Consider the following 24,454-nt stretch of genomic DNA (forward strand, 5'->3'; position numbering starts at 1 on the left):
CAACACCATGCAGCTAAGTGTACGTCATTTGGTCTTTGGTGGATAGTTTTCTCATTGGCAACCATACTACATCTTCTTACGTTATAACACAAAAACAAAAATCTATAAGAAGGATAAAGCTGCAATTTGATAAATTTAACAATTTTGACAACTAAATGTTTCTCAAATACTGATATCGAAGTAACGTTATGCTAATACAGAAGCACTAGGCATCTGGCTATGCATCATGCTAGAGAAACCCACAGGGATTTGTAGCTTCCAGCAATTACATTGACCAAACTTGTACAAAATTAAAACATGAAAAAGGATTATTTAATGCGCAGAACTCAAATACATTATCATAGTAATCTTGAGGTCGAACAATTTAAAATTATTACAATAAAACATTTACTGCTATAATCACGAATTGGCTTCGATCATCATAGTCTTGCAATACATCATATACGTATACCCTGGCATATGTTTATTTTTAATAATAATTTTTAAACTCCAAGTGTCCATTATCATTCAGATGACCAGTTTTGACATGCTGTTGGTTGTGATAATTGCCGTTGGTGCATGTAGTTATTATGGATTCGTATGACGGTTGATGCACACAGCCTAATATATTTATCCTGTCGACACATCTGGTCGCACTTCGTTTGTATATAAATCGATTATCTTTGCATTCAAATCTGTACATTGACAATTTAAACAATACAGACAGAACTCACTATCATACGATTACTGTGGCAGCCAAAAACTTTGGTAATTCAAAGAGGGTAAAAATATTGAACAAGCAGTTATCATATAGCTTTTCTAAAAGTCTTGTTCTGTTCAGGTTGGTCAAAATTCAATTTTACGACAAAGAATTATTCATGATTTCAATTTCTTTTTTAACAAAAGTGCAATAAATACAAATTCAAGAACACATTTTTAACATGTATATATATGAAACCCAAACATGCACACATATTCGACTGCTGTGTATATTTAAAGTAAACCTTTCTGAAATGTTCACTCCATTACACGATATCTAAATGTAGCTATGAATCACAAGCTTTCTGTACATTTATAAAAAGTATACCTTGTCGTAAGTAGCAAAAAGAGTAAGCATATGCAACTAATACAAACGATGATATAAATTAATACTGGATATTCTGTCATGCCTGTTAAAGAGAACAAAAACATTTATTAAATACATTACATATAAATATTTTTGTAGAAATTACATAATTCTTATTTCAAATTTAAAACATTCTTCAAACAACTTAAATCCCCCTAAAAAAGTAAACTAGAAAATAGTGAAACAGTAAAAGCGTTTCCAAAACTTAGCTGAGCATTTAAATGTCTGTACCGGGAGAAATATCAAATATCCACCTATTTAACTGCATACTAGACTCAGCTTCTTTAATTTTGCCTTTAATTGGGAAGGCATTTATTTACCCTTCGTTTCTGTTATTCGAAATATTTGGATGAAAATTTACAAAAAATAAAATTTTTGTAATGTTTCTTACTAATAATCAACATTCTGCCTTTGGTAGGGTATCAACCACCTCGATTAAAAAACATAACCCAAAGATTGACTGGGGTATAGAAATTTATCATCCCTTGGTCTTCACCGACCGGCAGCAAAACCCTTACCAAAATGGGGTGTCCATTTCATTTAGCTGTCCGGGATGTTTAAATTCGCAGCCACGTCTTGTCATAAGGGGGACGTTACATGTATATTCGATTTGTAGAGAGTGTCGTGCTTTTTGCACTTTAAGAATCCTTGCAACAATTTTTAATGGTCCTGTAGCAAGGTTAACTATCTTTCCCTATCCAATATTCTCTATTTTTTCACTGGAATTAACATTTTCCGCCATTCTTCCAGGTGGACCCCCTATTGTATTTATTGTTAATAGAAAAACAAAGGATATGGGGTATCCATCCATGACACAAAATCAGTACATGCACAGCAAAAACACACAAAAAGCAGATGAACAGCGCTTGTATTGCTGTTCTTCATCTTAAAGTCACAGTGAGGCCTTCAACACGGACCAAAACAACTCCCACCTCACTGCAAGTTTAAAACGACGGCTTGAGCGGAATTTGCATTTGATTTGTTGTCGTCCTGAACATGATTGAAATATTTGCAACTGGACGTTAAACACCAATCAATTAATCAATCGATTCTGAAATCATATAATTTTTGCATTTTCACTTCAATATGTAAAAAATAGACATTGGGTATATGGGAAGACATTCCCAAAATAACTATGAATTAGCTGTACATGTATATCAAAATAACTTATCAATAACTACTGTCCGTATATATTTTTTCTGCTGTTTATAATCTTGATAGTTACTGGAGGCATCTTAATGAATACACCTAAGAAACCTCACGCAGCAGATAATTTACGACAACCAAAAGTGGTCGCTTTGATACCACTCTGATATTCAACGAAAACCACATAATAATTTCAATTTCGGTACATTAAGTTTAGTAACATAAACAATTGCTATTATTCGTTGTCTTCCCCAAATAGTTTCATAACAACAACGACCCTTTAAACAATTTAATGGCATCATATGGTAAGGATTAGATAGGATTAACTAAATTCTTTTGAATATCGTAGCACTAGACATATTGACAATATGCTGAAAAGCAGAAACTTTTAAGCTTCTTGAGTTATTTCGACTTCTAGTTATGCCTATAGTATTAATGTGGGTTTACCTATATTTAGTACTGTTTTTATACCCATGGCAGTAGATGGTTGTTTCATTTTCCATCCTTTATATAATTATATAGCTTTAAATGGTTAATTCTGAGAGAGTGAACATATTTCTTAGCATAGGATGGAATAACTATCATGTGAAACACTCGCTCAGGGTAGTGAAATTATGTACATTTATAACGATTATAACTTAATTCAATGTCGTAACCAATTAAATATCTACATGTATTTACAATGAAGGTTCTAAGGAACGGCGCAAATATTGTAATCATGTTCATCATCTTTCTCACATCTTTTTAATGTCTGGTAAGGATTAATATAGTCATCACCCGTCTGGACCGTTGTTCTTTCTTCGTTGTCGTCTGAAGAGCTTGTTTCAGATAATTCAATGAAGTTTGTCATCGATTCAGTGTTTTCTTTTCTTTGGACGAGTAAACTATTTTTTTCGTCGACTTCATATCTTTTTAAACATTCGTTGATATCTTCACCTACACTATACTTGACGGTAATATCGTCTGCCGGATCAATTTGGACTTCAATATTAACATCTGAACTTTCTTGAACTTTAACTTTGATATCGTTGTCACTAGACTGGTTCCGACTTTGTCCTGCACAACAAATAGTGCCAGTTCCTGGTAATGCTACTTCATATTCCGGCGAAAAAATTTTATTCAAATTATCCGATTGTTCTTCAGCTTCAGGGGTATGACACGGATTCAGATAAACGTTATCATCATCAATAACTTCGAAGTATGGCTTATCCGAAGTTGGAGAGTTGTTCTGCAACTTCTTTTCAAGAGCAAAAGATTGATGTATAGAAGACTTCGTATTAAGTTTGATTGCAAATGTAATCATTTCACTTTCGCAGATTGACTCGTAGGTTGATGAGCCGTCTTCCGGCTCTAAAGATGGCTCTTGAATAACAACGTTTTTCACATTTGGAACATTGTTTTTTATCGTCAAATTTTCTGTTCTGCATTTGCGATTGATACAAATATTGCACACAATGGACAAGCATAACACCAACACAAGACCGGCTGCAACTAGTCCATAGAATAAAAACTTTTCATCTGATGAAAATCCTGTTAAAATATGCAGATGAATGACATGATTGTTTAAAATAAATGATTGAAATGTATTATTTTCATTCTGCACTAATAATTAGCGTAAACAAAATTAAAAGACACCGTTAAGCCTACAGATTCTGACACTCAAATCATGGCAACACAATATTTCTTTGTAAAAATGATAGGTGTGTTTTGCAATTTGTAATTTGAAGCTGCTGGAAAAAAATGTCATTTTTTTTTTTCTTTTTTTTTTTTTTGCAAATTTTATTTTTGATTATTCCTTACTTATCGTCAGTATTTTTAAACTCATTTGTTTTCCTTTGCGTTCTTTGATAAGGTATTTACAGCACTTCAGATACAAGTGGACAAATTGAGCCCTCAAACCGTTAACTATTTCTAGTCTATACATTTGTATGAGTTTTTTTTTCAATAAAACTTGTTGTTGTTCTACAATGTTCGACTGTGAGAAGCAACGGGTTCTAAAATAGCAGTTTGACATTGTTCTTTGACTTTCTTTTTTCATTAGCCTTTACATGAATTATTTGCCCATGTCTCACTATAAGATTTTTTTATATCCAATTTTCTCTTATTGTTTTTCCCGAAAACTGCAATGGACCATACGATATAAACACTACAATTTTGTTTTTATGTTAATTTAAGTCTGACAATATAAATATATAGGTTTCTTGGCATGAAACTTGTATTGAGGAATTTAGTGGAAAAAAATGCTTTCAAATTCGACTCAAGAAAGAAATGTTATTTTTGGCAGTTGGACCCGTTTCAGACTCCTTATATATATTATCTTATCTTATTATAAAGAGAAAAAGTATATTGTTTTTTATTTAATAACTACGATTCTAACATACGATCATACATTTTTTCTTCTATTTTTGTTTTTATTTATTGTGGTATAAATTTACGTTTCGAATATTTAGAGAATAATGGATTTGAATGAATGCACGTATATACTAATATGGTTCCTGTTAGTATATATTCGTCGTATAAATGCTGAGAGATGCATCGGGTTTTTTTTTGGTTTTTTTTTTTTGCATCGCTAGTTATTGAAAATATCATAAACTATACATTTTCATATACAACAAAGATAAACAAGAACACATTTTCCTCATATAGTTAATATAATAAAGCTGATTGGACAGTTACAATTTTTGTTTTGCGTCTTTCATCTTAAAATTTTTTTTACTGATGTATTTATCATTCTCTTAAGTAAGTACCTCTGTCCTTTCTTGTGTCTTCGTTTTCCTTGTTGTCAGAACGGGCTGTTGAAATCTCCATTTCTTCATGAGAAGAAAATTATTTCATTTGTTTATTTTTTTTCCCTGTCTTTATTTGGTTCGACAGCATATTTATTCAAAGACATCATACTATATATTGAATTCGTATCATAAGCAATTGTATAATTGTTCTTTATCTCTCGTCATCACTGAAACCTTCAGAATCTCTCATTTACAATTATGATATGCATAATTCGTCCGATGTAATGCAGATATGTAACACGATTAGCCCAATGCTCATTTTTGAGTTCATGTCTTCCATTTTTGCTTATGCACTTTGTCTATAATATGCCATTTTGTGTTTCTTTGTTGAAACAGTTATTTGTTTTATAGTGATCAAGATTATATAACAATGTTGACATGGAGATATTTGATTAATTAAGATTGAAATGAAAGTAACACTTTAAATACTTGGTGCGTCCGAATAGCTTTTCTGGGTTTACCTTCATCAGGAACACTCAAACCTAAAAATGTGAAAGCCCCGGATGTATTTGTTTATTCTTTTTATGTCTCTTTTTTATTATATTGTTTCTTTTGCCTTCATTTATTATACATCCTGGGTCAACTTTGTCTTAGGAGTTTCTTTTTAGATTCTGAATTTATCAACAGAGAACATAAAGGCGTTCATAAATGGTCAAACTTGGCCGGAAACAATTCTGTGAAATTAATGTTTATCAATATAACAAATATATGATGAAAACAATTTAGCAAATAATATGTTTTGTAATAGTTCATTATTGCTATTTCTTACTAGCTCGGAATGTCGTTTTTGTTCTTCAAACATATGGTAAATTGAGAGGTCTCAGATGTTTTTTTCTTTATGTGCAATATCTGTCATCTTATTATGCGTAGTTGTCTTGCTATTATCCGTTCCCAAAATTTTCAAATATATAAACAACAACATTAAAGACCATCACAGTGACAGTTCTTTACCTACGCTTAAAATACGATTCCTATGTGTGTTTACAGATTCAAAACTGGTCGTGTCTTTTTCTAACAGCTGTTTTGAGAATCCATAGTCGAAACAGACTTTTAAAAACTTATTCATAAAATAAAATTGAGAATGGAAATGGGGAATGTGTCAAAGAGACAACAACCCGACCAAAGAGCAGAAATATATACACATATGATTCACATTGCCATCTGTACGACACATGTTTTCTGGAATAAACATATTTGTCATCCTGATAGTAGCTGCACTAGGTTTGTTTCATATGATGTGTTTTATTGTAACGACATGTGGTCTAGATAGCCAAAATGCAAGTTATGTTTCCTTGTTAATGTTAAAGTCAATGTATGAACAAACACCTTTGTAATTCTGAAGAAATTTATATATACATATGTATTTTGGATAATTTTGTAGATAATCTGTACAATGACGTCTGGCTGTTCAGGACAGGTACTGCTGTCATAGGAGGCAGGAGTGAACAATTTAATTTCAAGCAATACATGAAGGCAAAAGCATTTTCCCGATGTAGGAAATAAACACAGTTCTATTATTTTAGAAATAAAAAAAATTATTCATTAATGACTTTTGTTATAACAACTTAACGAACTTAACTTTTATTAAAGCCTTCTGTATTAACAGGAAGGCGCCTCTGATATCCAATCGTCTTTTATAAATGCACCATACGGTTGTGAAATATGTAAATAAAGTTATGTTTAGTCCTTCTGACTCATTGCATATTAAAAAAGTGTAATTGTTACAACTTTTTAAAAACTACCGATCATTCAAAAATATAATGTTATTAAAATAAATGTATACATATTCGACTAACTAAAGACGGGATATTTGGTAGAAAGTGCATGTGTCATAAACTTCTGAAATTACCTGGAGGTTATTTTATTCATTGATCTGCAAATGAACAGATTTCGAAAGTCAAGTCAGGCAAAGCTATCAGTTTGTTTTCAAATTTAAAAAGTTTTGCCTTTTTCTCTATACTGCAAGGTAAAGATGACACATTGTAATAAACATATATCAACTTTAAATGTTCTTTGCTTGAATTCTTAAACAAGTGTTATGATTTTGTTACTTTATTAAACTGTCAGGTGATTTTTTTCCCCTAGCAACTAGACTGACTTCTGTGTTCAATGTTTATCTATGATCCATGACTTCACAATAAATGTATTTCTGAAGTCTACCTAACAATTTGTCTGTGCAGCTGATTGTATATGAAAAAATAAAAATTAGAAAACGAGGAAAACTTACGAAATCGGCATGAAAAAGCAGCATATAACTTATGGTAACTCTTACTGAATATCGAAATGTTTTAATGCATCATATGTTCATAGCGAAAAATTATTTCTCGTGTGGTTTCTCGATTATAAAAAAAAATTTGAAAGATACATGTTGGACGACAAAATGTATTTTTATATCTGTATTTTCCGTTTGTATTAATTCAATTTCAAAATTAAGATTCCAATATAATGCCCATATATAGATCCTTATTAACATCGACCTTTTATTAAATCCTTAAGATTCGAACATGTCCAGACCTTCCAGAAAACGTAAAAGGACAAAAAACAACGAAAAACGAACACTTACTTTAAACATAGTACTTCAAATTTCTAGTTTTTCATTAAATATTTCCCGTTTGTAATGAAAATTGATACATTTTTTATGGTTTGAATTTTAATCTAGAATGCTACGAACCTGTTGACATTTCCGGCCGCACAAGTACTGTTGATTTTTCATTTCTGTTGTATGTACTGATCACATCTGAAATACATCAGGAAAACCCAACATTCTGAATACAATCCCAGATTAACAGACACTTTAATACGAACTTATAGAACAAAGAATAAAATTATTTTACCAGTACGCTCCAATTGTCCATTTCCCCGTTCGATATAGTACCATTGAAAGAAATTGAGGAAAATTTTCCAGAAGAATTAGATAAATCAAGGTCAAGAAAGAAGAAAAGCCAAAGACCAAAACAAAATCTGCAAACAAAACGTAAAACAATTAACTATAGTTGATACACTTGGAACCTCCCTTAAAATAGGTTGTAGAACTATCATGATGATGCTCCGAAAGAGGTACCCAATTCTGCTCCACTATTGTAAATGTAATTTTTATTATAACAAAACCTATCCGGAGACTAGTTTTATTTCGAATCGTGCATGTAACAGTCTGTTGGGACATGTTCACTTAGTTTTTCTCACTTTCGAGATAATGCAATTTCTTAAATTTTTCACTAACTAATAGTTTTTATATTCAAAATTGATTTACATCGATAAACTACTGCTTCTAATTTTGGGAATATAAGATAGAAATGAAATATATTATCAAGCCATGTCAGTACCGTGACACTGTCTACTTGGCGGATGGTACACTCAAAGAGTGGTAGTAAAACAACAGCAGCACATATCCAACGATAGTAAAACACGTATTAAACCAGTTTCCTCGAGCATTATACATGTTAAAGGAATAACCTTTATCAGAAAAAAGAAGAGATATGGTAGTATTGTCAGGGAGACAACAATCTACCAAACGCTTTAGGAAAAGGATATCAACTGTTACAGGTCACCGTATGATATTCATCAATGAGAAAAGTTCATATTCGATAATAAGTTATACAAGGTTCTGTGATACCAACTATGAAACAATTCAAAAAAGAAAGCTAATGGTCTGATTTAGCCTAATATCATTTATGAAAAATCCATTATACCGGACGTAAGCCAAATAGAGACAATTAACTACAGGTTTCTGATCTTTAGATAAGGACGAAAACATTGTTGCTGGTATAAACTTGTTTTGGGTACACTCTAAACAACACCTTACATAAGTCAGAAATATGTTTCATCTAAGTAAATTTTTCTAGACATTTGTCACCTTATTCAACCTATTTTCTTGATTTTAAATGTGGTGCTTCTCTCCAACCCCCACCACTTAACTCGTACAGGTTTTCTTACAGACTGAACAATTCGTCTTTTTATAATTTGCCATTAAGTTCGTCTTTCAACATAGCTAAAAACATACATAGATATACACAAACCGATCACATTATATGATGAATAAGCCAGTGAAAATATTAAAATTTATGGAAACGTCACAAACAGTCAACTTTTTATAAATGTGCAATGAAAATATGTCACGGTCATCCATTTCTAACTAAATTCATAGAAAGCATGTACTATTGTCAAATTGTTCTAACAATGAGAAGAATAAAACAAAACATCAGTTCGATTTTTACGTAAGTAAAGTTCAGCACGGTTGCAATTGAGGTTCTCCTCATTACAGAATCTTAGGTTGTTTCGAGGTCGTTCAAACCAATTTTTCTATGATTCAGTATGAATTCACAGATAAATTTGTCGAACTATCTTGTAAAATAACGATACAGCGACAAAATAAACATTAAATTGAAACTTTTGTATGTTTCTTGAATAAATGTCGGTGAAAAAACTAGTTGCAATTTGAGTACCCTCACGACAACTCCTTTTCAACTGGTAATGAACTATTCTGTTTTTGTCATAAATTTTATGATGGAATTTCATTTACAATACGAAAATTTCCAAATCAAAAGATGACACAAGTGCTATCAATATTAGTTTTACTTAAAATCATTTCTCTATGGTTCATTTCTGTAGTATAATTCTCGGTTGTAACAAATATCATCGAGGTAATATGAGTAGTTATTGAATAAGACGAATCTTTAGAATCCTGCACATATTTTTTTTTTGAAATAATCTATAATTGTAAATCCCGATATCTAAAATTGAGTCAAGATAATATATGTAAATATGTTCGACAGAATTCCGACAAAATTAAAATGTCAATTATCTTTAAATCGACTGATTAGTGCAAATGATTTAATAGTTAGACAAAATGCAGGATTGATATCGGAAATGCTTGAATGTTGATAACTTTCATTTATGTTGATAAACTCAAGTGAAACTTTCAGTAAGCATATTCTCTTTACTACTTTCGTCTCCATTTATAACACAGTGAACTCATAGACCAAATCAGAACAGCAACATATGTGTGAATAAAAACCATAAATGTTGGTTACAATTTATGATAATGTACATATAATAAGATGCATATACAAATACAATTGATCGAAAATGTGTCTATTATTTACAAGAGATCAAAAGGACTTATTTCCCATATAATGAAGTAAATAAAGGCAAATCATGAATTAAGTAAATAAAGGCAAAGCATGCAAAAGTAGCTTTCCGATGTTTAAATCTCATACATCCACTTAAAAGATCCAAACCAAAGTATCAAACAAAACCTGTGGGAATCGCATGAACTATATCAACAGAAGCTCTAAATACCTCAAGTGAAAAAAATGTGAAAAGAGACAATCAACCGCATTATTTAGGTTAATTATAACTTACAAATAAAACATTCATCGACAAAAACTGGACTACATGTATTTGTAGATTTCTATCCGCGAAAGGGCATATCAAGTGTGTAGAAGTATCAAACAGAAAATGAGAGAGAGAGAGAAAGCAATCCGTCCCCTAATCTAAGAAAGCAAGGAAACTACAATTGTATAACTCGAGCAAATTCTACTCATTAGATCGATACCTCGATCAAAACACTTAAAGTTCAAACTTTTGAGAGCTCTTAATTTTCGTATGAATAATGGTTATATTATTTGAAGCAACATAAAGCAGATAATTTTAATCCAATAATTACTAGTAGTTACAAATTTCAAGCGCAGTTATATATGCGAGATCTGACTGGGCAATTTAGTCGTTTCAGTAAACAGTAATACATTGAATAAAAGTAGATGTTGGGTATACGTTAATGAGAGAGCAGCAAAATAGTCAATTGACTCAAATGACCAGAAGACATTCCGAGGTCAGCATACAGTTTGCAAAACGATAGATATCTACACATTATGTCAAACTCGTGCGTGTAACTTCAGCTACGTTTTCAAATTGTAGATAACTAGATTTTAAACTACAGTCCTTCAACCAACTTGTAACCTTGCTGTGGGATTTTTTGCTTATACATCTTAACTTAAAAATAATGAATAATACCAACTTAGTAGTGTTGTTGATTGGGTGTTGTATGTCTTGAATGAAACGGATAGATATGTTGGGGACGCTTCATCTAGAAAAGAAATTATCCTTCATTATATACATAAGAAATTTCTCCTTTTAAATACATATACATTATATACACATGTGCATTAGATTTGGTATCAATTGCATATATAATAATTCCTCGATATCGACACAGATTGACAATTTAAAACTAGAATCAATGAAAAACGTGATAATTTCAACTTTTGAATAGTTAAGTTCCAATTCTTCAGCAGTAAAAATAACATTAACGGTAACATATCCTTTGCCTATCGTATGGATCCGGAGTTACATATATCAATTGATACGTTCGAATCGTGCATATTCACACTACACGGATTTCATTAGCAGAAGTATGCTCCTTACACAAAACTGCTCCATCGCAAATTGGGTGACCGATACGATATGTATGTGTCTCACTAGTGTTAGTAGTGAAAGTTTTCGCTGTCTTAGATCTTTAGATACAAGAATAATCGTTTAATCTGTTATTTTACCGAATGTGTCCTATTACCAATTGTGTCATATGGACTGGGTATAGATTGTCATGACGGGTGATGCATTCATAGCGGGAGACGCTTACAATGTCGACCCAACTTATGTCGCTCCTTTTGGAGTTCGTGCGATTCCTTCAGCTTTTTTGTGTTGCTTATCTTGATTTGCCTTCATCGATTTATGTTATTTGAACATTGGTAAAATAATGTTGCCTTTATTTATAATAGCATGTAGTTTTCAGTCAATGAAATTGCCTGTGTTGTGAATTGTTATAACTATGGAAAAGCAGAACGGACATTATCAATTGACAATGATATTAAAAAGATATTGCTAAAGACTAACGCAGACCGCTTAGTTGACAGTGAGATCATCCTGCTCTGCCAGTGTCAATATAAGTTGGCATACCGTTTGGCTAAGCAAAGATGCAGATCGTATCAAATTGGAGGCAACAGAAGTTTACCGAAGTTCAAATCTCACAAATCTATTAAGAAGATTCTAATTGTGCACGTTAAAAAAACTGAAGGAATTGTTTGAACCCAAAAAGGAGCGAGACTGGGGATGGGTCCACAGGGTGCGCGTCTCCTGCTATGCATAACCAACCATGCGAATCCACACTATGAGAAATGTTTCCCGAAAATGTTTCCTCTTTGATACATGTATGTACGTAGACCCAAAAAGTCACTTAGATTTTCAAAATCGACAGAAATAAATACAAAGGTCCCGGCGTGTCAGATTGACCTTCCCGATATTTAAAACGAAACTAAGTACAGAATCAAGGCAGGTAACGATATAAATGCAATTAGGGGAATTTTTGAAAACATACTGTCTTCTATATTTAAAATATATTTCTTAAATGTTACCGGGGACCGCTGCGAGACATTTCTGGTCTTACAATGTATTTCGATCTATTTTGTAACATAATTGGAAGATCAGGCTTTCTGTGAAACAAATTGGACCTTATTCGTGCGATGAAAAGTTTAATCAAAAAAATGTTTTCGTGTATTTGATACTTAACAATACCTTTAACTGTGCTTTGTTCTCTGTATAATTCTGTGACAACTGTACTTTTGTTATCTGAAATATTTACAATATGAAGTTATTTAACAAAACTAGGGTGGATTTAAAAGAGACAAAAAAGATGTCAGGCTTATAATTTGATATACCAGACTAGCATTGCGTCTACAAAAAAAACTAATCAGTGGCGCTCGAATCAAAACAGTCAAAGGTTCAACTTAAAAATAATGTTGAATGCCATTAAAACCCAAAATTTCCGAAAGGTTGTACCAGCTAAGGCAAACTATATAATATAAATAAGAAGATGTAGTATGAGTGCCAATGGGACAACTCTCCATGAAAGCAACTATATAGTTCAACGTACAGCCGTCAACTATCGTATAGTAAGCTATGATATGGCAAAATGTGAAACATTTCAAACGACAAAACAGTAAGACGTTATAATTATGGTGAGAAAAACATGACCTGGTCCAATGCCAAACAATAATTTTCGACAGAATGTAGGACCGTAAGTGTTCATTTGGGTATAGGAATAAATATTTAGTTGTGTTATGCGACAATTAGTGGTCGTAACTGTATAGGAATAAATATTCAGTTATGTTATGCGAAATCATTTGAATAAGTTTTTAACAGGTACAGCCAAACTTCCAAACATAATGTTTGTACTCATGAACAAATTTTGTAAATGTTTTCTGTAATTTATGGAAACGAAATCATAATTTACCAGTGATACGCTGTCTATGTTCATCGAAATTTATAACGTTACTGCAGATAATTTCATGGCGAACGAGTTGAAATACATGAAAACGGATAATATAAGGCCAAAGGAACATCCCCGTCCAATGAAAGAAAATTAACGAAAACTCGTCCTCTTTGTCGTAGTTTTTTGCTTAGAGTTTCCCGATGACAGATAATAAAATTGAGAATGGAAATGGGGAATGTGTCAAAGCTTCTTATATTAGATTTGATTAAAGTAAGTTACTTTTGTTATTGCGAACCAAATGAGACTTTTCCACAGAGTCATCTCCTATTGGTCAATCTATTTAAACTTTAGTCAGTTCTACTGTCCCATTGAATAAATAGAATAGCTATTGTTCTATTGTAGTTTATTAACTAGGTCCCAGTGAATAAACTACACAGATAACAATAGCTGTTGTATTTATTCAATGGGACAATAGAACTGACAGAAGTTTAAATAGATTGACCAATAGGAGATGACTCTATGGAAAAGTTTCATTTGGTTCGCAATAAATGTCGGCAGTATATTTAGAGAATTTTTTATTATTTAACGCATACATGACATCAACGTAACAGTAAGTGGTGATGAATTTATCAATTAAATGCCATTTAGACGCATCCTTGGTGAGTTTTGGTATAAATTGTGATTCATACTAAACAGGAACAAGTCTTCTGTTTAATTGGTGCAATTGGTGCACATATAAATACCTACAACCTACTGCTGACCCCCTTTATTACCAAAACTGGCATAGAGGTTGTCAAATAGTTAATTTACAGCTTTATCATCTACCCATATTTCCAGTATACATATCTGGCATATATACCATTTTCATAACAGAAGAAAAATTTATATGAATTGCTTTGCTTTAAATAAATCACTTTTGTTAATACCATTTTCAGAAAAATATGTCATGCTTCCAAGTGAATCACAGAGAATGGAAAGCCGAACACTACTAGTAACAACATATGTTTTGGTTCTCACCTGCAAGCTTCAAAACAACTTTCCTCTGTACTGCAGTGTTTTTAATCTGAAATTCACACCAGTTCAAGCCCAGATCGCTCTCGGTAATGTTTGAAATTTCCAAATTGTACTCTCCTATGGTTTGGTCGCCTTTTATTTTGAATCGTTCTTTTTCGTTGATGTTATTGTTAATGAGAGAACCATCTGATATGATAATATTTTCATTCCTTTTCCATATTAAAGTGGACACACGCGAGTCTATGAATGGAAGTATTACTGTTTCACCAAGACTTGCATAAACTGTGTGTTCTTCATAGTTAACACAGTGAGAAATGTCTAATAAAAAAATATATCATAAATTGTCAAAAATATATGAGCAAATATATTACTAATAACTACAATTAATATTAATATAATCAAAGAATGAGTTCTATTCATATTTTTCTCGTATTGAACATAGTTGTCTTACATATTGAAGTATTTATTATTTTCTATGTTGAAAAGTTTTGTATGGCATTTTTTACAACGATCGGTGAAAACATATTTCTGAAAATTCTTTGAAGCAGAATTACATTATAAAGTTTCCATAGCTACAAAAAACATCAACAGTTTAAATATACGTTTTGTATTTCTTTTGCTGTCTTTGTGAATACAAGATCAACTTATTACAAATGCTACATATGAATAACTGTTCTATTTATTGTCCTCGTCATATAAAGCTGAGGACAGAGTTGTTGGTGTTGCCGACAAATTTTGTTTAGTCTGTTTAGGTAAGCGGTGCATAAATGAGCAATTTCATGGATTTTTTTTATTAACTATTGCAAGCATTAAGAGCATATGGAACTGCATAAGAATATGATTAAAACATATCTTAGTCACTTTTATACTTTCCAAGATAAACGATCTGAATATCCTGAAAATACAGAATTTTGAATGCACGTCCATACAAATATTGCAAAAACATCAAATGATTTGAGTTTAAATTGCTTTTTTTTAAAACATGTCTTACGAATTTTCTTTGAAACCGATGTTGTTTTTTTTTTGCCAGTCGAACTTCCGTTTTATTTATAGGAACTTTGTGCGGGTCTATTTTTATGTATTAAATATTCGAATAGAATGTGTAGGACCATATGTAGAGAAATAATAATTTAGAGTCTAAATTGCTGAATTTAGTTCAGTTTGAGATATACGCAATGCAGATATTTGAGGGCTGCATCCCTCTTTTTTTTTGTTTTTGCTGATTGACTGTCATATCCACGTATATCCCACAAGTCTTTATTCATTTTAATTACCTTGAATCCAAACTAATATGTTAACCATCAAAAAACATTTCATTTCACTGATTGTTTTCTGCAAATATAAAGATTAGTAGTGCAATGAATATGAAAATATGAAACGAAGATTAAACCAATACTGTGACTTCCGCCTATTCATTAACCATGGTTTCCTTTTTTAGAACCAACGGTGTCTGCAATCGCATTCAATTATTTGCTTTGTTCGTTTAATTTAATCAAGTCTGGATCTAGGTAAAAAGACCAAAATACAAACAATTTTAACGGTTCACAAAACACAACATAGAAAACTAAAGACTGAGCAACAAGAATCCAACTAAAAAACTGGGGGTGATGTCAGGTTCTCCGGCAGGGTAAGCAGATCCTGCTCCACATGTGGCACCAGTCGTGTAATTTGAGAATTGAATTACATTATTTTTCTTTTAGTAACATAATTTTTACTGGAAAATAAGTTCGAATGGATAAGTTTCTGAATCATATTTCCTATAATTAAGTTCATACGATTTTGTATAAATGTTCGTCTATGATCTAAATCATCACCTTGACTGTATATTTTTTTATGAAAAGAATAGTCAGTGAATCATTTTAAAGAATAAAGTGGCTGTTTAAGCTTTTTAATAAAAGGGTCTAATTTAGAAAAGAATTTTATTTTGGAAAACTTGTCAAAGCAAAAGTTTAAGTACGAGACACAAGGGATTGAGTTCAGACATACAAATAAAATGTTTTCCTTTGAAACTCCAAAAATCATTTAATTTATTATCTTCAAGTTGCAAATCGTTTTCACTTTAAATGTATCTTTCCCTGTAAAGACAATGTTCAGCTGTTGTTGCTATCCATCATTTGCAGGTACGTTTATCCATCTTTTCATAGACATGATAATACCACTTGTCACAATTTGATTTTACAAATGTCATGCTATTGTACATATGCATCAGATATCATTTCTACGAAAGACAGATAGGGAAGTTCTTTTGAAAACATCATTTCAAAATTGACATGTCTCAGTTCGAAGTGGTTTACAAAATATATTTATAGCTTATGAAATTACACAATCGAAATTGCTTAAATTAATAACATGTTTGTTTTCTGTATCAAATTCAATATAATTATAAATTTATGAACACCTTCCAAATTCAACATACCTAAAGCTTTGTTCATATAAAGATGATATTTTTATATCCATACACTCTAACCTTTTTCGCCGATTATATAGAAATGTGAAATATGAAAATTGTATGTAAAGTGTTTCCATTTCCGATGTCTAAGTACAAGCTATTGTCTGTAATTTAAAAAAAAAACAATTGAAATACAAGGAAAATATTATAAAATTTATTGATTAATCCCCACACATTATGGATTTAAATATAGTTGAATTTATTATCATTATATGAATTTTGCCACCAGCCCTTCCTGCTTAAATACATGTGTACTTATAGTCATTATAGGCCTTTTATTTTAATGCCGTTTTGGTAAACCAAAAGGAGAAAATAAAGGAACAAAATGAAAATGTGTTATAAAAATGATAGTCCCCTATATCTAGATATTACATTTCTATATTGATATAGATAAAAACACACAAACGCATTGTATCAAACCAGGAAAAAGATATAAATATCGCTATAAATGAATGATTAGTATCTTTGTATATCTACCTCACAATATACAACCTTTTCCCACGATTTTTTGTCGGTTTTATTGTTACGTGATCTTTCTGTTGGGTTGGACTTCCTTTTCATACATTTTTACACTTGTGTATTTAATAGTGTTGCTGCATGGAAAGTTTCCATAACAAAGTGAAACATAATTTCTATGTTGCATTTACTTCCTTTGAATCGCCTTTTTATTCCCGAAGAACCAAAATTTAGAAACCACAACGAAATAAGTTGTTAACAGATCTATCACTGAATTTGTTCAACAAAAAGGAGCCCAAGACTATCGGAAACCGTTTTAATGTATTTGAGGGAGGTAAATTAAATAATTAGCATCTCGGGGGCCTATTTCTTATAGCTAAGATACTTTTATAATAAGGATTTGTGTTGTATGTATATGTATATACGCTAATTTTCTTTTCCCTCGATATGCTAGTTCCTTAAACAGATAAAGAGAGAATATATATTGTTACATTATGAAAAACAGTTTTTTAGTAGTCAAGGAAGCGGAGCTGTGTTTCCGATAGGGTGTCGTTTTTTTTTTTTTTATTTAGCAAATAAACGATATATTTTCATTAACCTGTTGACCCTTAATACAACTTTTTCTTGAATGTATATCTTTAATCGTGTTCTCTTACCCTCAATGCATTAAGAATGAAAAGGAATAAAGTTCAAAGCACCAAGGAATATTAAAAAAAACAACATCCATTTATGCCGGCAACTTAAACGGGAAATGTATCAGTGTTAGCATATATTTTTCCTTCATACTAGTAAGTAAAATAAGTATGCAAAATTAAATATATTTATGTGCGATTCGCGTATGATTTTTGAAGTATTTAATTTATTCTATTGTGTTTTCACAATAGTTGTAAACCGATTTTGGCGGTCAGTATATAAAGAAAGTTTGCACGAGATTTATTTATCGAGGTTTGGGCAGTGACCATTGTCGCACGTTTCTTTTGTATTGAAGTCTAATTTTCATTAAAAATTCTGTTTTTTTTCAATGTATTGAAGTTGTATGTAAAGAATTAATATGTTTTGTATATATTTGGTAGATGTTTGATTGCTGTCTTTTACCGGTATTGTTGATCAAATTGAGATTTTGTGATGTTTATAAAGGACTTTTTTCGTAGATGTGCATGGTTTCCGTATTCAAAACATGAACTGTTATTTATGTTTGATAAAATATTGTGATCTCTGGATCTTATTAAAATTGAGATGGTCATTGCGCCTAACAGTACCTAAATATGTATTTAGTTTTCTATTATGCCTTTATCGTATAAAGATACATATCTGAATGTGCTCAGATATGTATGCTATACAAAAATCTAGAGAGATTTAGCACATAAATACTTTATGTTCGTTTGAACACAGTGAATTTAGAACATAAAAGGTTTTGGATTAGGAATTCCACATTATCTAGATTGTTTCAAAAGACCATTCAGTAAAAATAAAGTTTTACAAATGCACTTCACAATATTTCACCAGGTCTCTCTTTCTAATTGTTCTGGACTGGATCATTTATTTCTAAGCTAAGCAAACGTTGATTGTCCGCGCTTAAATGTAGTATTATGGTCTAAATCGTCGTGTGAATCTCATAGTGTTATATGTCCACTTTTGATTAAAATGGATGTTTGTAATCAAAGTGCAATGGTCTACCTCCCTATACAACTATTATACGAGCTTTCAACACTCTGCGAGTTTTTGTCAGAACTACACACTCCCATTGGAGTATAATGGCTTATTGATATTCATCTGGTTAGTTCAGAGAAAAATATTTTTATAGTGTTGTATCTCCACTATTTTTCATGTATTTTTGCTGTTAAATAATTGTTATCGTCATTATCTTAGTAGTACTATCATTAATGGTTTGCATGGTTTGAGAACAATCTATGAGTAATTCTTAGCAAATCCAGCAGTACAGAATTGGGGATATTACAAAGTTAAAAAATCCATTGTCTATCTCAAATGGAAATATAGGGAAAAATTCTAAAAATTTCGAAATGTCTTTATAAAAATAAGAATATGTGGTATTATTGCCAATGAGACAACACTTCACGAGAGACTAAATGATGTAGAAGTTAACAACTATAGTTTACCGCAAGATCTTCAAAAATGAGCAAAATCTATACCGCATGTTTGATACCTAACTATACGTACAGTGTTTTATGTGTATTTAGGATGATGTCGGATTGACATTCATACGGAGTCAACATTTCTTTTTTTTCATAACTGAATTTCATTACTCAGTGGAATTTAAATGTATGTGAAGTTAGCAGCCGGTTCGTTATTCGATATTCGATATTCAATATCCAACCGGCTGCTAGCAGTCGGTTGGATATTCAAAATTTAGTTGAAAATCATAAAAAAATTAAATACTTGATAACATTAAAAGCACGATTTTCATAGTTAAGAGGACTGATAAGATACGTAGGAAATCGTTTAATAACCTCATCAAGCTGTCGTAAATTCTGGTTGTCGAATATATAAACCCTTTTCTAAGTTGCATATTTGTCTTTATGTAATATAGATTTTTATAAATAAAACAACTTCAGTTATGTACTTTTATATATGATATTTCCTAACACAAAAGGAAAAACCTATAACTCTAGAAACATTTAGAAATATAAATAGAAATATTTATGGAAAGCCAAAAATGGAAATATATAGTGAAAACCTACCTGAGACCGCTTAAATGAGGGTGAGACCCCCCTGGTCTTTCAATGTTCATAAAATTCAACTTAATCATAGACTCTGTATATGTAAAGGTTGTATTAGAAGGATTTCCCAGAATAATGTCATCTTCGATATCTACGGAGGGCTTAGATTGTCACTTTTCAGCTAAAAATTGTCAAAATTTTAGGACAAAGGGCACAGGGCAATGGTGAGAGCCCCTGATCTCTCAATCTTTCTAATATTATGCAGACATTTAGTTAATAGGTAGATACAAACGTGACTAAAAGGAATTTGGGTTCACTTTCTGTCTTCCATGTTTACGGAGCGCCCAAAGTGCCAGTTGGATATTCAAAATATATAGTGAAAACCTACCTGAGACCGCTTAAATGAAGGTGAGACCCCCCTGGTCTTGCAATGTCCATAAAATTCAACATAATCATAGACTCTGTATATGTAAAGGTTGTATTAGAAGGATTTCCCAGAATAATGTCATCTTCGATATCTACGGAGGGCTTAGATTGTCACTTTTCAGCTAAAAATTGTCAAAATTTTAGGACAAAGGGCACAGGGCAATGGTGAGAGCCCCCTGATCTCTCAATCTTTCTAATATTAGGCAGACATATAGTTAATAGGTAGATACAAACGTGACTAAAAGGAATTTGGGTTCACTTTCTGTCTTCCATGTTTACGGAGCGCCCAAAGTGCCAGTTGGATATTCAAAATATATAGTGAAAACTTACCTGAGACCGCTTAAATGAGGGTGAGACCCCCCTGGTCTTTTAATGTCCATAAAATTCGACTAAATCATAGACTCTGTATATGTAAAGGTTGTATTAGAAGGATTTCCCAGAATAATGTCATCTTCGATATCTACGGAGGGCTTAAATTGTTACTTTTCGGCTAAAAATTGTCAAAATTTTAGGACAAAGGGCACAGGGCAATGGTGAGAGCCCCTGATCTCTCAATCTTTCTAATATTAATCAGACATTTAGTTAATAGGTAGATACAAACGTGACTAAAAGGAATTTGGGTTCACTTCCTGTCTTCCATGTTTACGGAGCGCCCAAAGTGCCAGTTGGATATTCAAAATATATAGTGAAAACCTACCTGAGTCCGCTTAAATGAGGGTGAGACCTCCCTGGTCTTTCAATGTCCATAAAATTCAACATAATCATAGACTCTGTATATGTAAAGGTTGTATTAGAAGGATTTCCCAGAATAATGTCATCTTCGATATCTACGGAGGGCTTAGATTGTCACTTTTCAGCTAAAAATTGTCAAGATTTTAGGACAAAGGGCACAGGGCAATGGTGAGAGCCCCCTGATCTCTCAATCTTTCTAATATTATGCAGACATTTAGTTAATAGGTAGATACAAACGTGACTAAAAGGAATTTGGGTTCACTTTCTGTCTTCCATGTTTACGGAGCGCCCAAAGTGCCAGTTGGATATTCAAAATATATAGTGAAAACTTACCTGAGACCGCTTAAATGAGGGTGAGACCCCCCTGGTCTTTTAATGTCCATAAAATTCAACTTAATCATAGACTTTGTATTTGTAAAGGTTGTATTAGAAGGATTTCCCAGAATAATGTCATCTTCGATATCTACGGAGGGCTTAGATTGTCACTTTTCAGCTAAAAATTGTCAAAATTTTAGGACAAAGGGCACAGGGCAATGGTGAGAGCCCCCTGATCTCTCAATCTTTCTAATATTATGCAGACATTTAGTTAATAGGTAGATACAAACGTGACTAAATGGAATTTCGGTTCACTTTCTGTCTTCAATGTTTACGGAGCGCCCAAAGTGCCAGTTGGATATTCAAAATATATAGTGAAAACCTACCTGAGACCGCTTAAATGAAGGTGAGACACCCCTGGTCTTTCAATGTCCATAAAATTCAACTTAATCATACTTTAAGACTCTGTATATGTAAAGGTTGTTTTAGAAGGATTTCCCAGAATAATGTCATCTTCGATATCTACGGAGGGCTTAGATTGTCACTTTTCAGCTAAAAATTGTCAAAATTTTAGGACAAAGGGCACAGGGCAATGGTGAGAGCCCCCTGATCTCTCAATCTTTCTAATATTATGCAGACATTTAGTTAATAGGTAGATACAAACGTGACTAAAAGGAATTTGGGTTCACTTTCTGTCTTCCATGTTTACGGAGCGCCCAAAGTGCCAGTCGGATATTCAAAATATATAGTGAAAACCTACCTTAAACCGCTTAAATGAGGGTGAGACCCTCCTGGTCTTTTAATGTCCATAAAATTCAACATAATCATAGACTTTGTATATGTAAAGGTTGTTGTAGATGGATTTTCCAGAATAATGTCATCTTCGATATCTAAGGAGGGCTTAGATTGTCACTTTTCAGCTAAAAATTGTCAAAATTTTAGGACAAAGGGCACAGGGCAATGGTGAGAGCCCCCTGATCTCTCAATCTTTCTAATATTATGCAGACATTTAGTTAATAGGTAGATACAAACGTGACTAAATGGAATTTTGGTTCACTTTCTGTTTTCAATGTTTACGGAGCGCCCAAAGTGCCAGTTGGATATTCAAAATATATAGTGAAAACCTACCTGAGACCGCTTAAATGAAGGTGAGACACCCCTGGTCTTTCAATGTCCATAAAATTCAACTTAATCATACTTTAAGACTCTGTATATGTAAAGGTTGTTTTAGAAGGATTTCCCAGAATAATGTCATCTTCGATATCTACGGAGGGCTTAGATTGTCACTTTTCAGCTAAAAATTGTCAAAATTTTAGGACAAAGGGCACAGGGCAATGGTGAGAACCCCCTGATCTCTCAATCTTTCTAATATTATGCAGACATTTAGTTAATAGGTAGATACAAACGTGACTTAAAGGAATTTTGGTTCACTTTCTGTCTTCTATGTTTACGGAGCGCCCAAAGTGCCAGTTGGATATTCAAAATATATAGTGAAAACCTACCTGAGACCGCTTAAATGAGGGTGAGACCCCCCTGGTCTTGCAATGTCCACAAAATTCAACTTAATCATAGACTCTGCATATGTAAAGGTTGTATTAGAAGGATTTCCCAGAATAATGTCATCTTCGATATCTACGGAGGGCTTAGATTGTCACTTTTCAGCTAAAAATTGTCAAAATTTTAGGACAAAGGGCACAGGACAATGGTGAGAGCCCCCTGATCTCTCAATTTTTGTAATATTATGCAGACATTTTGTTAATAGGTAGATACAAACGTGACTAAAAGGAATTTTGGTTTACTTTCTGTCTTCAATGTTTACGGAGCGCCCAAAGTGCCAGTTGGATATTCAAAATATATAGTGAAAACCTACCTGAGACCGCTTAAATGAGGGTGAGACCCCCCTGGTCTTTTAATGTCCATAAAATTCAACTTAATCATAGAATCTGTATATGTAAAGGTTGTATTAGAAGGATTTCCCAGTATAATGTCATCTTCGATATCTACGGAGGGCTTAGATTGTCACTTTTCAGCTAAAATTGTCAAAATTTTAGGACAAAGGGCACAGGGCAATGGTGAGAACCCCCTGATCTCTCAATCTTTCTAATATTATGCAGACATTTAGTTAATAGGTAGATACAAACGTGACTTAAAGGAATTTTGGTTCACTTTCTGTCTTCTATGTTTACGGAGCGCCCAAAGTGCCAGTTGGATATTCAAAATATATAGTGAAAACCTACCTGAGACCGCTTAAATGAGGGTGAGACCCCCCTGGTCTTTTAATGTCCATAAAATTCAACTTAATCATAGAATCTGTATATGTAAAGGTTGTATTAGAAGGATTTCCCAGTATAATGTCATCTTCGATATCTACGGAGGGCTTAGATTGTCACTTTTCAGCTAAAAATTGTCAAAATTTTAGGACAAAGGGCACAGGACAATGGTGAGAGCCCCCTGATCTCTCAATTTTTGTAATATTATGCAGACATTTTGTTAATAGGTAGATACAAACGTGACTAAAAGGAATTTTGGTTTACTTTCTGTCTTCAATGTTTACGGAGCGCCCAAAGTGCCAGTTGGATATTTAAAATATATAGTGAAAACCTACCTGAGACCGCTTAAATGAAGGTGAGACCCCCTGGTCTTTCAATGTCCATAAAATTCAACTTAATCATAGACTCTGCATATGTAAAGGTTGTATTAGAAGGATTTCCCAGAATAATGTCATCTTCGATATCTACGGAGGGCTTAGATTGTCACTTTTCAGCTAAAAATTGTCAAAATTTTAGGACAAAGGGCACAGGACAATGGTGAGAGCCCCCTGATCTCTCAATTTTTGTAATATTATGCAGACATTTTGTTAATAGGTAGATACAAACGTGACTAAAAGGAATTTTGGTTTACTTTCTGTCTTCAATGTTTACGGAGCGCCCAAAGTGCCAGTTGGATATTCAAAATATATAGTGAAAACCTACCTGAGACCGCTTAAATGAGGGTGAGACCCCCCTGGTCTTTTAATGTCCATAAAATTCAACTTAATCATAAACTCTGTATATGTAAAGGTTGTATTAGAAGGTATAG

At 32.5% G+C, this 24,454-nt stretch overlaps 1 protein-coding gene across 1 annotated transcript; it reads right to left on the minus strand.

Annotated features, from left to right (window-relative positions):
• Nucleotides 1-296: 296 nt before the first annotated feature.
• On the minus strand, nucleotides 297-16,827 carry LOC127702081 (uncharacterized). Its single transcript, XM_052206098.1, has 8 exons — nucleotides 16,737-16,827; nucleotides 15,595-15,652; nucleotides 14,324-14,638; nucleotides 12,610-12,663; nucleotides 11,057-11,125; nucleotides 7,712-7,777; nucleotides 4,999-5,061; nucleotides 297-3,781 (listed from the first exon to the last, which is right to left on the minus strand). The coding sequence occupies exons 2-8, from the start codon at nucleotides 15,635-15,637 to the stop codon at nucleotides 2,943-2,945; spliced, it is 1,449 nt and encodes a 482-aa protein (XP_052062058.1). The 5' UTR covers nucleotides 15,638-15,652; nucleotides 16,737-16,827; the 3' UTR covers nucleotides 297-2,942.
• Between the last annotated feature and the right edge of the window lie 7,627 nt (nucleotides 16,828-24,454).

Source organism: Mytilus californianus, unplaced genomic scaffold (assembly GCF_021869535.1).
Source record: "Mytilus californianus isolate M0D057914Y unplaced genomic scaffold, xbMytCali1.0.p SCAF_5, whole genome shotgun sequence".
Lineage (NCBI taxonomy): Eukaryota > Metazoa > Mollusca > Bivalvia > Mytilida > Mytilidae > Mytilus > Mytilus californianus.

What these genes read in the sequence shown, in the direction of transcription:
- LOC127702081 (XM_052206098.1), bottom strand. Translation starts at nt 15,637, where the DNA reads ATGAAATGTTTTTTGATGGTTAACATATTAGTTTGGATTCAAG. An exon ending in AGAACAAAGCACAGTTAAAG is followed by an intron (nt 11,126 to 12,609) that starts GTATTGTTAAGT and finishes TTTCTTTTCTAG; the next exon opens with ATGAAGCGTCCCCAACATAT. An exon ending in AGACACAAGAAAGGACAGAG is followed by an intron (nt 3,782 to 4,998) that starts GTACTTACTTAA and finishes ATATTTTAACAG; the next exon opens with GATTTTCATCAGATGAAAAG.